Genomic DNA, 15,657 nt, shown 5'->3' on the forward strand with positions numbered 1-15,657 from the left:
ATGGATATACATAGGTTTATTGCCTTACTCGTTGATGCCTTAAACAATCATGAGGAAGCCGTGGTGATGACGATGTTGACATGGCATTGAATACTCTAAAATGGAACAACCTGTATCCTGTGCTAAACAGATTGAGCCTAGAACAGGGCTTATGGGAATGAACTAGGATTCTGTATACCACGCCCATGGTGAAGGTAAAAAATTTGCAAAGTTAACTCTGAAGCATAAGGAGCATGAAACGGGGGCGTTCATTATCTCCTCTGCTATTTGCCAAGGCGACTGAACCTCTGGCATGCAAGGTGAGGCAAGGGACTACTTATAATGGCATTCTAGTGGGAGCTACGACACACTATATCTCACTATAGGCAGATGAAATTATGTTATTTCTTGAGCGGACAAATAGAGGAAAGGCAAATCAATTACTGACTACATTTGGGGACTTATCAGGTTTGTGCATTAACTGGCAAAAATCTAGTGTGTTCCCTGTGAGGCCGCTCCAAAACGGAGGCGCCCAAATTGAGGTGGCCAATGGTCTTACCTGGGAACTGATGTCTATAAAATATCTAGGGGGCTGTATCTATAGATACAGTAGAAGAGGTCAATATTGGGGCAGTAGGGACTGCTTTGAAAACAGGAATGGCCTTCTGTGAAATGCTCCTGGAGTCAGTGGCTAGAAGAGCAGCACTAGCTAAAATGGTTGCAAATGTTATATTACTTTACTGCATTGCTGATTGTATTACCTAGGACGTGCTTCTGTGACATGGATATTCTGTTCACTGATCTAATTTGTGGGTTATTCACAGAGTTTCATTACACATAAATTTAAGCTCCCCATAAATGGAGGAGGGCTTGCTGCTTCTCATTTTTCAGACTTACTATCTACCGACACAGCTGCTGTGGGTGACAAAATTGGTGGCAGCACTAATCAGTCGGGATTACGATACCAAATTTCCTGGCCCAACGTTGCAACTGTTGACAACTCCTGCTAGGTCTTAAAAGGAAAATATTGGAGATGCACAGTCCCTTAGGTGTGATTAAGCATGGTTGGATTAGAAACTTGCAGAAATCACAAACACTAGCTCCCTTTCCACAAAGTAAAATGTTACATTTTCTAACTGTAGTACATCATAAAGATTGTTGGAAGGGATTGGTGAGTTGACAGATTATGGCATTGAGCAAGTTGGTGACCTGTTTAGAGATGAAGGACTAATGACAGACTTTGGTTTACCTGCTAGTCAGTTCCTGTTTTATTCGGGTATAGCAGCAATGGCCAGCGAAACGTGGAAAACTGGAACAAGTGAACCCAATGTACACCAGCGGTTACATTTATTTTCCCCTTCAGACACACACAAAGCTATAAAATTTTTATACCTGGCACTAAGTACCAGTATCTTTACACCTTCAAATTCCCTCAGGGATAAATGGACAGAAGATACCTGTACACCAATTGTGCAACAGTGTGGGAGGCACTGCTGCATTTACTACGGGAAGATGAGAAAATCTTAGTGGTAAATTCATCTCCCCATTAATCGATCAAGACGGAATAAATGGTGAAGGGCAATGCTGAGGCTGGGTCTTGTCTTCTAGTACCTTGGACAGAATAATTATGGTTAAGTAGAAGTATACCCTTGTATGCCCCTTTTTCTCCCACATCCCCAACTCATACTTTGCACCATTCTTATATAGAATGATATGAGACTGCATGTCAGTGATAGGTCTCTGCAGACAATTAATGGTTTGTTTCATGTTTGTATGGCACAATAGGCTGTTGTCAAGGGCGAAGCAGTAACATAATTAAGATGGAAACGAAGGGGACAGCAATCTAACAATATTGATGTTAATAACATTAGATCATAATACCATCCGGAACCACATATCTGCAACTGAACTATGAACTTGGAGTGACACGTTGTATAACTATAAGGCATTGACTTGTTCTATAATGACTGTAATACTTTACTTATACTTGCTGTAATCTGCATGAAGCTATAAAGAAAATAACAATAAAAACAGAGTAAAAACATATTTGCATTTAAGCTAGAAGCATTCTGGGAGCATTATATGTAGCCTCAAAGTGTTACATTTTGTAATCATGTTTACACAATTTTATACTGGAAACACTTTCCGTAATGCCAGCTGAGCTTACATCTCACTGCATTTCCTTAGATTGCTCATCCTAATAGTTAAGGCTTTCCATTGATAAAGCATGTGCACAACTTCAAACATTTATAAATATGGAGTTAAAGACCATGCTCTTTCACAGATCCGTATTGTGGGACTGTAAACTGCAGCCAAATTATCTCTTCTAACAGGGCTTGGTCAACTTGTTTGATGGACAAAATAAACATAAAAACCTGTTGTTCTTGACCACATACTATATATTCTGGGCATCGGACAATAGAAATTCCATACCCCGAAACAAAAAGGTATATAAGTTCCTTTTCTTTCAACTTAAGAGTTGAAAAAACTGACAATCGCCCTCATTCCCTCCGAAGTGTGTTCAATATGCATACCATCACAGTGACCTTACATATTCGAGTGTGGCCATTCGCTCCTATAAGGAGCACTTTTGGTGAAAAATCCAATGATTTTGTTTTCCAGATAAAAAACCCAGACTCTACAATATTTTTGTTTTTGAAAAAGAAAAAAGAATATGCTGATCACCCAGGCAGTTTTCTATTTTCTTTCTAGGGCCACTGTACTTGTGGCACTGCCAGGCAGGAACAATAAATGTCAGAAGGGTTGCCTTAAATAGAATGGGCTTTATGACTTTCGTTAGCTGATAACCCAGTGTCAGATAGACAACTGTCTAAAGGTTTCCTCTGAAGGAGCCAGTTAAGGCTCCACGGTCTTAACACCTTGAACGCTATGGGGATTTTTCTCCTGTGCTTGAACTTCATAAACACCATTATTCATGACGAGCTGGGCTCGTCATCAGCGTAGCAGGAGGCTACTGCATGACGAGCCCAGCTCGTCATGAGCGTGGAAGGGGTTAAACCAGACAGTTCTGCTGCACACTTGATGTCAAGTCCCTATATTCTGACTCCATTCCAGACAGGCCCTCAGGTCCATCCCTGATGACACACTGGCTACAAACTGTCATATACATCATAAACAATAAACACCATGAATGTCATGTCACCCTTATGATTTGTCAAACTGAGATGGGGCAGAAAGTGACAAGGCGTTTCGATATTGACTCAGATAGAACAGGTGATGAGACACTCAGTCCGGAGCAGTAAATAGCCTTTACAACACAGTCATTACCACGACCTGCACTTACAACAAAGTCATTACCAGGCATGCAACATTATAGCCTTATAGCCCGCCGTAGAGGGCTATAGCGGCTATTAAAGGCCCTCTCCAGCGTTAAAGGCCCCGAGCCGAAGCTACGAAGGGCTATAAGGCTATTAGAACATTCTGCCACTAGAGGGAATCCCCTCAGGGTCCTTGAAGCCTTTGTTCACAGCCAGAGCTGTGAACAAAGAATCAATGGAATGTTGGAGCTCCAGGCTTATACCAGCCATTATAAGCCCGGAGCACTCCATTGTGTTCAATGGAGCTCCCAACATTCCAATGTTCTAATACCACGTATGCCATTATAACGAACATGTCTTTACAGCGAATGTCTTTACCACGCACATATGTGTAAGTATGTAAATAAGTATATTGGAAAGCATTGTAGAGTATTTTTTTATTTTTAAAAATAGTTGGGGGTGATGTTTAATAGTCAGAAAACATTTAAATACCAGAGTATTAATGTACATTATAAAGTTATTATTAAAAATAATCTGGAATAAGTGCTCCCCTATCAACATGTCAATGCTACCAAAAACCCTCCCTAGATAATTGATCAAAGATGTGTAGTTCAAATTGACGTTACTGCGTCTCCCATTTTATTAGATTAGGACCCCTTTTCTGGCACCTGTAATTTATAAACCACATTCCTAAAACTAGGTCAAAAGTCTTCATCCATGGGAACGTTTAGTATTTAAGGACTACCACTCAGCCCCTAAGGTTGAGAGGTCCTTCATCCCAGATTATCCTGCAAGATACCATTTGAAGACAATCTTGGTTACTGCCGGCCTTTAGAGAAGCTGATAAGAGCCAAGTACCCAAGGAGACCCGCTACTGCAGCACGTTTGCCTGTCACAGGTTACACTTTCTCCACAGCCCTTCTGATAATGACAGCTTTAACTGTGAACAAGGTATGCAGTGTGCTGCTTCTTCTGAAGAAATTCTAGTCCACTATTTGCTCTACTACATGCTCTCCTAGGGTAGCGCGTAGATGTATATTTAGGGTCTTAGAGATTTTAACAATGTTAGAAATTTTCATTTTATTCTGGTTGTGTGCAATGTGCCCTCTTGCTGTTTTTATGATATCCTGTATGAATATTTTAGATGTACTTAGAAACAGGTTCACCCTGTTGTAATAAATACGTTTACTTAAAAGTGTGTGTTCTTCCTAGTACTGTGTATATGATACTGTAAAGAACAAAATAAGATTTTACTGTTACCACAGTGCCCCTGATCCGTTCCATGGGGATTGTTAGTAACCCAAAAGCAGGAGGTAAGCTTGGTCAGTAAGATTGGGGGGAGGGGGGGTTGCGAGCTTCAAATTTCCCAACAATCACTCTGGCACATCATATTAAAACACACTATCTGAGAGGCAGGGCATGAGGAGGCTTCAGTGGCAGAGGAAATGAAGAGCAGTGCAGATTGTAAGGGTTACTTGGAGCACAATATGTTGTAAAATAATCAACAGTTTTAAGATCTTCAAAATAGAGAGAAGAGAGAGTATATGTTTTTGCCTGTGTGTGCATGTAAAGTTCCTAGGTGGAATCCGGCAGACACCTCACCATACCCAAATGAAAGCACCTGTACCCAACTATTTAATAGAGAATACATTTATTAGAGGGTGTAACACACCATACTCTTCCCCTGAAGCTATGTATTGAGAGGAGTTCTACAGGACTAAAATAACCTATCTCACATTTAGCGCTGGTGCTTTGAACTATGTTCACATAGGTAATCCTGGATGGGAAAGCGAAACTTGTAGAGTTACACCAGAGTTGTAGCTTACGCAACACAGTAAATAAGATGTGGAGCTGCAGGTTTAGTTGAGTGGGAGAACAGCTGATTTACATTTTTTCCATTTGTCCCATTGATTAAACATGGTGCCAATGTCCTATTAAGGTTATTTTTACACTATCTACTCAAATATAAACGGATTCGTTCTTCATGTACATCTTCAGTGTTCTGGGCGATAACTTGACATATATCAATCTTACATTTATATATGTCAATACATATGGCTATTCTCAGGTTCAAGCACATTCCATCAACATTTTGTATTTGTTAGTCCCACTACTGTTTTAAAGAAAATCAAATTTACATTGAGGCGACTATCTGAGATGTTTGGGAAACAGCCAGGTGGCTGGGCAGTGGTCCTAATGATCTAATGTCTTGCACTAGGCCACATTCCAACAACACTATTTTTTTTATATGTGTACAGGGACATATTCTGGAGGTAAACATTGATAGGAGTGAACAGAAATGGAAAGTACTAATTGTGACTCATTATTTTCAAAGTCAGCTGCCTTAAACAATTTAAATAAATATGCATGCAATAAAAACTCTTCTTTTTCAGATTAGCCTTGTATGGTATTACCTGTCCAATTCCAACATCAAAATACTTATAGTTAACCAAGTTCTTGGGGGGGAGGGACAGCTCTGCTTTGTCCCTTGGTGCATTCTGTTCTGCACAGGTTCCCGATGTCTGACTGCATGTCTGTAGAGAAAGGGAAGAGAGGAAGCATCACAATAATTTATAGTCAAAAGCAGGGTCAGGCAGAACTGCCGAAAACTTTTATATCACTTTTTGTGCAATAAATAAAGAAAAGAAAATCGATGTACTTCTTAAACCCAATTATCAGTAGGTCTGGAAAAACTGAACAAAGAACTTCAAGCGATGCCATTAGCTCCTGATACAGAGTGTATCCAATGACAGAAATGACTGTGCATTTCAACGTTCAGTTAACGAACGAATGCAGAAACTTCTTGCCATTAGCACCAAGACGCCCATTTTTAGGTAAAAGCGCACTTTATAAATCTTTTTGACATAACATGGTTGGAGCATACATCTTTTGGTATAATCATATATGGTGGTCAAAGTACTCCGTCATATTCTGCAGTATACAAAGATGGCTAACAAAACATACTAGTGGTGTCACAAATTACTTTCCTCAATCTATACACAGTCAACCAAAGTGTCCAAGGACAATTGCAAAATGATAGGGTGATCAGATATTGTTTCATGAAGATGTAAGATGCATCTATAAACGCCACTGTTGTGTGTGGAAGGGCTTTTCAGTCCACATACTTTACATACAAGCCAGGCCTGACTGTAATACATCATAAGCGCATTAACACAGAGTACGTCTCCAAGGCATGTTTTTATTCTCACCTTTATTTTAGCATGCATTCACCCTGACAAAGCAGAGAATGGAATCTTTCTGTGCTCTTATTTACGTGTTGTACTCACAGCTACAAGGTGAATTGACCTTGTGCGGAACAGACTTTTAATGAAGCAGAGATAGTTAGGTTGCCTGCCTTAATTATAAAAAGATGCTAGAAGTTGGGAAGGGTGGATCATATTGAATATTTGCTAGGGCATTAGGCTGAATGACAGAATTCGGACTGCCGGGAGCAGGAATACTTGCAGGGCTTGGCATAACAAAGCTGACCAAAAATACGCCCAAATAATTAGATAGTTGGTAGCAATCTAAATAAATTAGGTAGGGTTTAGACTAATAGAGTAAGAGTGTAGGATGTCATTTATTCATAAAGGGCATTTCTAGTATTTGATCGGATCTCTAGAATTATTGCCGAGAATATTGTAATAATTATCACTTTGATACACATGATGTGCAGACAAACAATGCATAAACAACTCTTTGTTCATAGTAAAATACCAATACTTGTGTATGCCTACTGTTTTCTGGCAGCCAGGGCAGGGCCCCATGTAGACGACACCGTGCAGATAGGAAATTGTCTGATATGTTTTGTCTAACTCATAACACTCCCTAGCTAAAAGAGGGTAACTCCTAAGACAGTTGTGAGAGACAACTGTCAGTTTTGTGGTTCGCGCACAGGGTTGTCATTTGTGATGGAACCTATGTACTAATAGGTCGCTCTGCAAATTGCCTTTTTAGAGGTGGTCGCAAAACAACCTACCTAATGAGCATTCAATAAAAAAATAAAAACTTTGGGCCTGTCTAATGAATATTAATTAGGCAGGCCACATTTTACAATTCTCTGTGAATGGCTGCGAATACAGAGATGATGGCCTGCAAGAGAAAGCAGACTACTATCCCCCTATATGCCTTCCCAAACAGGAAATCTAATTTAAAAGTAATATGTGTCCATTTAAGAGACAGGTACTGATTTTTTTTTTAACTTTTCAAGTTTGAATCCCCTGCGTAGAAAAGCTGTCTCCTAAGGACAATTTAACCTTTCCAAATCTGTTACCACCACAGCTATCAGAGGTGGCAACTTTTCAATGGTTTCCAACTGAATTCGATTGCAACTGGGGTCATAAACCAATGACACATTCCTTTTCTGCGACTCAAAGAAAAGAGGGAAATAGCTCTGTTACGCTCCCTCCTGTTTGTTATTCAGATACGGTTGCAAAACCAGTTTTCAAAATTGGAAAAACATTTCCGACTCATTAAAGAGGTTTTGTACATTGTGAAAATGAGTTTGGCAGTCGCAAAGCCTGCAAACCACTCTTTGCAAATGCAATAAACTTTAGCATGAGGCTTGGAATGAGATCCGAATATGGAACCCCAATTTGGCTGAAGGAATTTCCACCCCGTTGAAAGACATTGGTGGATTTTTGCTTTGAAATGTTTCTCCCTCCGAGTAGATACACTTGTTGGCGGACACATCCACTTTGTTGGAGGAAGTTCAGACTCCTTATCAGACAACCTAAATATGACACTTTTTCTGTAGGAAAGTTGTAAGCCTGCCGACTTTACAGACTGAAAATTCAGCAACCAGATGAGCTTACTGAAGATCTATTTCTTATGCTCATCATTACTGTTTAGTTTTAGAATTTGTGTTGTCCAATAAGCTACCTACCACCACGAACACCACTGACGGGCATTTATATCAGGAGAGGTGCGCACTAGTCTCAGGCTGCAAAGTCTTAGCCCAACTAAATTATGGGAATGGGATCTATAAAGGTCTTCCAGAGACCCTCAGAGAACTGATAACGTTTTCAATATACACCAGTCCAGCTGATCTTTAGCGCACATTGGTTTTATTATTTGTATGAAGAGTGCTGCTCCTCGCACTGGCTTCTGGTCAAGAAACAGATGAATTTTAAGGTACTTTGCCTCATGATGCTGGATATGTATCACTTGGCCCAACATTTCTATCAGATATCCTCATCTCTCACATTCCAACATATGATCTGAGATCAAGCTCTAGGTTACTATTAAAGATTCAACATTTCAACAAAGCGCAATGGAAGGGAGTGATTTCAAGGTTCACAACCCTTGGTTGTGGCCCTACTTCTACTCCTCAGAATGTGTGCTGAGTGAGCTGCATTCTAAATACCTCTTAAGACCTACCTGTTATAGCTAAAATCGCCTTCTGGTCTTAACTCTTTCTCTCTGATGGTTTGCTGTGTTTAAGTTTAGTGCCATGATGGTGCAGGCAACAGTGTGCTTTACAAAAGAACAAAAACAAAACCTTGAATTATCCTGCATGTCGCACAGGTCTTGATTGAACTCCTGTTACCCAAAGTCAGGGTATCACATTCAGAGTCCAGTGCCAAAACTATACTTCACATTAAAATACTAATTTAAAACTGATCAATGTTCCAACAACTTTAAAACCAGTAATGTTTTAATTGTAACTTGTTGTTTTGTGCATAAAACCTGTCAAGTTATTCTACACATAAGATATTTATCTGAATATTCCTATATGGTAAATAGAACTCTATATCCACGATGGAAGATCCTTAATCCTGTTAGAAGTCTTCCAGTGGATTTATTTAAATCTTACATGTAAGACTTGGGTGAAGACTTTTTTGTGTCAAGAAGCAATTTGATATGTGCAACCAAAGGACACCAACAAACGTTTTCTCTTTTCACTAAAATGACATTTTAAAACTTTTTAAAAAAAATCTTTGCTACTAGAAGGGCGGTAGCACAACTTTAAAATTGAATGAGCGAACTTTTAAGGCAAAATTTCACTTTTAAAGGCACATTCTACAACCATTCTGTATGACCTACCTGTGCAATGCTACGATTCTTTGTGTAGTTCAGTAACTTCTTCCTTGGTCCTAAAGGAATTCCAATGGCTTTCAAGTCGCTTTCTGTACATAAAGCCTAGACACATATCACAAAAACATTCTCATCAATTTGAAGTAGAAAAGATTTGTTTTATAAAATGCAAAACTGTTTCATATAAAAACAAAGTCAGTACCTTTCCAATATATCTTCTTGCCCAGAAGCCCATTTCGGTTCTCCGTTTAAGTGGGTGGGGGTTGAGGGGCGGGGGCTCTGCTGCCATTTTCTGGCAAGGATTCAAAATGTACTTTTGCACATGAAATATGCATGCTCTTGATTTGATTTGATATTAATACATTTATGAAGCTCGGGCTGACACTCCGGAAGGAGCATCCTGGTGCTGGGTGGAAGAAAGTCAAGGCGGAAAAGGAGGGGATCCTACATGAGGGATATGCAGAATTTGTCTGACGATCCAAAAATCCAAGTCTTCAGTGCCTTCCTGAACTGTGTCTCTGTTTTCAACAACCTCAGATGTGTTGGCATGAGATTCCAGGCTTTAGTTCCCAATGCAGCTACACCTAAAACATGGGGTTTTAGGAGGTTTGCCCATGAGGATCTGAGAGTTCTGGTCGTGGTGTAAGGGGTGAATCTAGCTGTGAGGCACGTTGGACCTAAGTTTAACACCTTCAATGCTGCAGGAGACTTTCCTGGGTGCTGAACTTTTCAGATTTCCATGGTTCATGACGAGCTCAGCTCGTCATGAACACACGAGCAGTGTACTGCATGACGAGCTGAGCTCGTCATGAGCATGGAAGGGGTTAAGGATGCTCTGAAGGTGATTAAGAGTATTCAGTGGAAGCCCTTCCCTCGCAATATCCAGGCTAATGATGAAATGCAGGAGGGACAGAACCACAAGGGGCAGTATTGGTGGAAGGACAGAGAGAAGCAGTCAGTCACTCAATATATATATAAAGCATACATCTGAATCATACATACAGTTCATAAAAACAGAACAGAAAAAGAGACATTAAAATATTTAGCATCATCATTTTCTCCTACTGTACACTCCCGAGGGTAATAGCAGCCTTTAAGAAAATAGCAACATTAAATAGAGTTAACTCTTCAGGTTACTTCTGTAACAACAAAGGCTACGATAGATTTCTAAGTCATAATACGGTATAAACAATTCACTTGGTCATTCACTCATTAAGGTTGGTAGTATTTAGCCTCTTCCAGGATGCATTTTTAAAGAGTATCACTTTTTTTAAAAGGACTTGACGTGTGTGTGTGTGTGTGTGTGTGTGTGTGTGTGAGTGTGTGTGTGTGTCGGTGTGTGTGTGTGAGCGAGCGAGAGCGAGAGAGCGAGAGAGAGAGAGAGAGAGAGAGAGAGAGAGAGAGAGCGAGCGAGAGAGCGAGAGAGAGAGAGATATATATATATATATATATCCACTTGCTGGGAATCTGGGACAGGAGATGTGCACGGCGCGTGGGTGAACGTGCGCACACACAAGGTGAAATCTCCGACGGCCCTGCGCGTGCCCTTCCCCTGTCCTACTTTCCCAGCAAGTGGATAACAAAAGACGCTTCGCGCTGCTTACACAGGCTAGACCTAAAAAGGAACAATTCATATCACAAACTACTTTAAACAAATGTACAATAAAAAGAGCAGTGGTAGACCCACTGAAACATTTCGATATGTACAAATTAGGCACGCGCTGCTCCAGGCAATCCCACCGGGCACTGATCTGCCGGATTCCTCGCCACTTGAGGACAGACTATTGACAGACTTTATGCAGCAGAGCGCCACGTCCCTCACTTACAAAAAACTACTCAACAACTTAGAGGACCCCACAATAAAACTTAAGGAACGATGGGAGGGGGAAATCGGTATGATGGATGAGTCGGAGTGGAATGAAGCCTTGGCCTCCCCAAGAGAGGTAGGCATCTCGGCCAAATTTAGACTGGTGCAACTAAAAATTTTACATCGCATCTACTACACCAGGACACTACTCCACAAAATACATAGAGCGCCCAATCCCTTTTGCTTGAGAGGTTGCGGGGAGGAGGGGACACTGCTCCATACACTATGGGACTGCCCACAAATACAGGAATTCTGGAGGCAAATAATGCGCACCATATCCCAGACACTTAAGGTTTCCACTATACCAGAACCACGTAAGTGCCTTTTAAACGTATGGGACCCCAATGACCTAGACAGGTACGGAATAATCTGGGCCACGCTAGCCATGACAGTAGCTAAACGTGATATTGCACAAAAATGGGGGGCTCCGGACGTGCCCACTGCAAACAGATGGGCTAAAAACATGGATATCCTGATGGTCACGGAAAGAACTGTGTATGTCCTTCGAGCTGCCCCCCGCAAATGGAACAAGGTGTGGACAGCATGGAATGTTTATAGGGGTGAGATCTGTGAACCCTTACCAGAGGGAGACGAACTGGATTCCGAGGGGGAGGAGGAGTGATGGATAGGGCTAGGGAGGTATGCTTCTCCGTGTTAAATGCAGCAACGTGTTGGAATAACTTGCATGGGTGAAGACACTGGGACAAGGAAACCTGCTGATGAGAAGGGAAGTGTGCAACATAATCAAAAGTGATGACACAAGGTTGGGGAGGGGGGGGAGACTTTCTCTTGGAAGTTACACGAAAGTTTCCCATGTTGGGTACCACGGAGCCGGTAAATAAAAAAATTGTTAACTACTGGTAACATATGTAAGGATATACGGAAGAGCATATACAGAGATTAGAAAGGGAGAACGAGATTACACTACAGCATAGGTGCTACCGATTATGATTCCAGAATTGTACTATACGAATGTGAATGTACCAGCTTGAAAGTATCATCCTGATTGGTTAATATGCCTTTATGTCAATAAAAGTTTATAAAAAAAATAAAATAAAAAAAAAAGAGCAGTGGTAGTCATTAAACATGGGATACTGGCATGGGCTGCAGGAAACACGATGAGGCCAGTGATTGAGTCAGTTAGGAAAGGGAATGAGATGGTGGTGAAAGTAGTTGAAGATGTTAACTGCCAGCCGAAGGAGTCAAAAGAGGAATGCAGTGATCTAAAAGCATCAAGGCCGCCGACTTCAGAAATGGCCAATCTGAAGTAGAGATTTATTCCGCAAGTCAAATTATATTTTTATTTCGGATCATTCCAAACATAAATTCTTAAAAATGTTGATTAAGAGCTAAACATCCTACCGTGCTGCAAAACGTTAGCCAAGAGTCTCTTTGTATTTTTGACAGTATACTGGTAGCCGCAGGTTCGAGCAGTGAAAGCAGATCCACGAAGTGGTACAGTTTGATACAAATGTGAATAAATACAATAAAGGTCAATGTTCAACCAGTGTAATTTCTTTTAAAAAAAGGAAGATTTTTTCCACAATCAAACATCTGTAGGAGAGTTAAGACAGTTATAAACAAAACAAAGCGAAACACCCTAGCACCTTCAGGAATTGAGAAAAAAGCCCAAATGCAATTTTAGTGCTTAACGGTAAGTAACTACTAAGTTATTTTTTCAAAAGGATCAATGACATCCATCTACAGCAAGTTGATCGTGATCATCGGCCTCAGCTGGCTCTCATCGGATCCTTCAACACCTGCGAGCTAGTCTTTTTGACAGGATTCCAAGGCAACTCAGGGGATTCACCCAAAACTGCAGCCATCCTTATAACTCTCGTTCAAAAATACATCAAAGTCAAAGCACTGAATGCTCTTAGAAATGCATGAGAGCAACATGCAAAAAATGGAGTTGAGGTGTCTGGGCTCGCGTTAACAAGTACCTATGGGAATGTTGTAAAGCAGGGATCAAGTACAGATATTGGAAATCCACGTTGAATGTAAAAATGAATGTTACAAGCTGTGACAGAAATGTTAACGTTAAACCCTAACTAGTGGAGCAGAGGAGAGACCTGCTCGCCTAATGTGACTTTTGCTTTAACCAAAGATGCAGACATAAGCAGAAAAATTGTATGTAAATGTGAAATAAGTAGGGAGAAGTTTTCTATGTTAAAGTTAAATTAAATATATAAACTTGCTTGGTAGTACGGAACTCGATGCCATATTGTCTTACGTGTTTACAAACAATCCCTTCTTGTCCAGAAAAGCGGACATCAGACAAACCACATATGTAACTGAAATGTATAACATGACATGAAAATGTATTGTGCATAATTTGGAAAATCAGCAAAAGATAAAATGCCAGATGCATCAATAATGTCACTGTAATATGCAGCCATGATTCTCAATAAAATATATATTTTTTAAAAGGTGAAATAAGTGACAAAACCAATGTAAAAGTCATCTCACACATCTGATAGAGACTACTAGCCGCAGATTCCTTCACGTAGAATAGACACCCTAGCAATACCCACGGGGAAGGAGGTTCTGTAAAAGGACCCCACCAGCCAGGACAGGACAGAGGGTTCCACAGGGGACCAGACCTGCGGACCAGGTAAGTAACCTTGACGCTTCCAGGTAAGAGGAACCCCCAGAAGCAGAACACCACCGACCCCAAGAGGAATGGAGGAAGAAGAAAGAAGACTAAAAAGGCCCGTACACTCACAACAGAGGAACCAAGGGCAAGGCCAAAGAGGCCGAAGCACCCCACTCCCCTACAAGGCAACAAAGCTTCCATCCATTGCCAGGACAGGAAGAAGAAGCCTACAGGGCCCAAGGAAATGAGGGAAAAGAAAGGCAACAGGCCAGTTAGAGCGGCACCGACAGACATAAGCTGCCAGAAGCAAGAAAAACAGCCCGGGCCCCCGGAAGACTGGGCGGGCGACGCCTGACAAGGGAGAACACAGAATGATCCCAACCCTCAGGATACGAGCAGGAAGGTGAGGAAATGCCCAGACACACCACCACGAGGGGCCGCGCACACGGCCTTAAGAAGCAATAGCAACAAGGGGTGGTGCTGGACAGAGTCTCTGAATTAAGCAGAGTACTCTCACCCAGTCAAGAGATCAGGGCTAGATCCAACACCGTTTTTTAGCTCATTGCACCATCCCAGTTTCAGAACCTGGCTGTATGCAAATTAGTCTGTCCCTGGCCCAGTGCATCATGGGAACAGGGCAGACCAGACTACAAAAGCCAATTCTTACACTGGGAAGGAAACAAGCTTCCGGGGACCGGTTTCTGGCATTACAGCCGTCTTCGGCCCGGCTTGCTTGAATCCTGATGGTGCAATGAGCAAGGGACTCACATCTGAGTATACCCTTCCACGCTTAGGGTGGACAAAAATATTTACAACAAGGGGTGGTGCTGGACAGAGTCTCTGAATTAAGCAGAGTACTCTCACCCAGTCAAGAGATCAGGGCTAGATCCAACACCGTTTTTTAGCTCATTGCACCATCCCAGTTTCAGAACCTGGCTGTATGCAAATTAGTCTGTCCCTGGCCCAGTGCATCATGGGAACAGGGCAGACCAGACTACAAAAGCCAATTCTTACACTGGGAAGGAAACAAGCTTCCGGGGACCGGTTTCTGGCATTACAGCCGTCTTCGGCCCGGCTTGCTTGAATCCTGATGGTGCAATGAGCAAGGGACTCACATCTGAGTATACCCTTCCACGCTTAGGGTGGACAAAAATATTTACAACAAGGGGTGGTGCTAGACAGAGTCTCTGAATTAAGCAGAGTACTCTCACCCAGTCAAGAGATCAGGGCTAGATCCAACACCGTTTTTTAGCTCATTGCACCATCCCAGTTTCAGAACCTGGCTGTATGCAAATTAGTCTGTCCCTGGCCCAGTGCATCATGGGAACAGGGCAGACCAGACTACGAGGCTGAAATGCCAGAAACCGGTCCCCGGTAGCTTGTCTCCTTTCTGGTGAAGAATTGGCTTGGTAGTTTGGTCTGCCCTGTTCCCATGATGCACTGGGCCAGGGACAGACTAATTTGCATATAGCCAGGTTCTGAGCTGGGATGGGGCAGTGAGCTAAATAACGGTGATGGATCAAGCCCTGATCTTTGGACTGGGTAAGAGTGGTCTGCTTAATTCAGACACTCTGTTCATCACCACCCCCTTTTCTGAATCGTTTTTGGCCACTATAGGTGTGGCAGGGTATACTCAGACATGAGTCCCTTGCTCACTGCTCCATCAGGATTCAAGCAAGCCGGGCCGACGAGGCTGAAATGCCAGAAACCGGTCCCCGGTAGCTTGTCTCCTTTCTGTTGAAGAATTGGCTTGGTAGTTTGGTCTGCCCTGTTCCCATGATGCACTGGGCCAGGGACAGACTAATTTGCATATAGCCAGGTTCTGAGCTGGGATGGGGCAGTGAGCTAAATAACGGTGATGGATCAAGCCCTGATCTTTGGACTGGGTAAGAGTGGTCTGC

The 15,657-nt window shown here is 41.9% G+C and overlaps 1 protein-coding gene across 4 annotated transcripts in view; it reads right to left on the reverse strand.

The window, feature by feature from the left end:
- Positions 1-15,657, reverse strand: part of DDHD2 (DDHD domain containing 2) — an 896,553-nt gene that overhangs the window by 364,041 nt on the left and 516,855 nt on the right. For all 4 annotated transcript variants that reach the window (XM_078666383.1, XM_078666384.1, XM_078666381.1 and 1 more), the window contains exons 11-12: positions 9,303-9,398; positions 5,672-5,791 (exon numbers count right to left, since the gene is read on the reverse strand). In XM_078666383.1, the coding sequence (XP_078522509.1) occupies positions 5,672-5,791; positions 9,303-9,398 (216 nt within the window). The remainder of the gene's footprint in view (positions 1-5,671; positions 5,792-9,302; positions 9,399-15,657) is intronic.

Source organism: Lissotriton helveticus, chromosome 11 (assembly GCF_964261635.1).
Source record: "Lissotriton helveticus chromosome 11, aLisHel1.1, whole genome shotgun sequence".
NCBI classification, from domain to species: domain Eukaryota; kingdom Metazoa; phylum Chordata; class Amphibia; order Caudata; family Salamandridae; genus Lissotriton; species Lissotriton helveticus.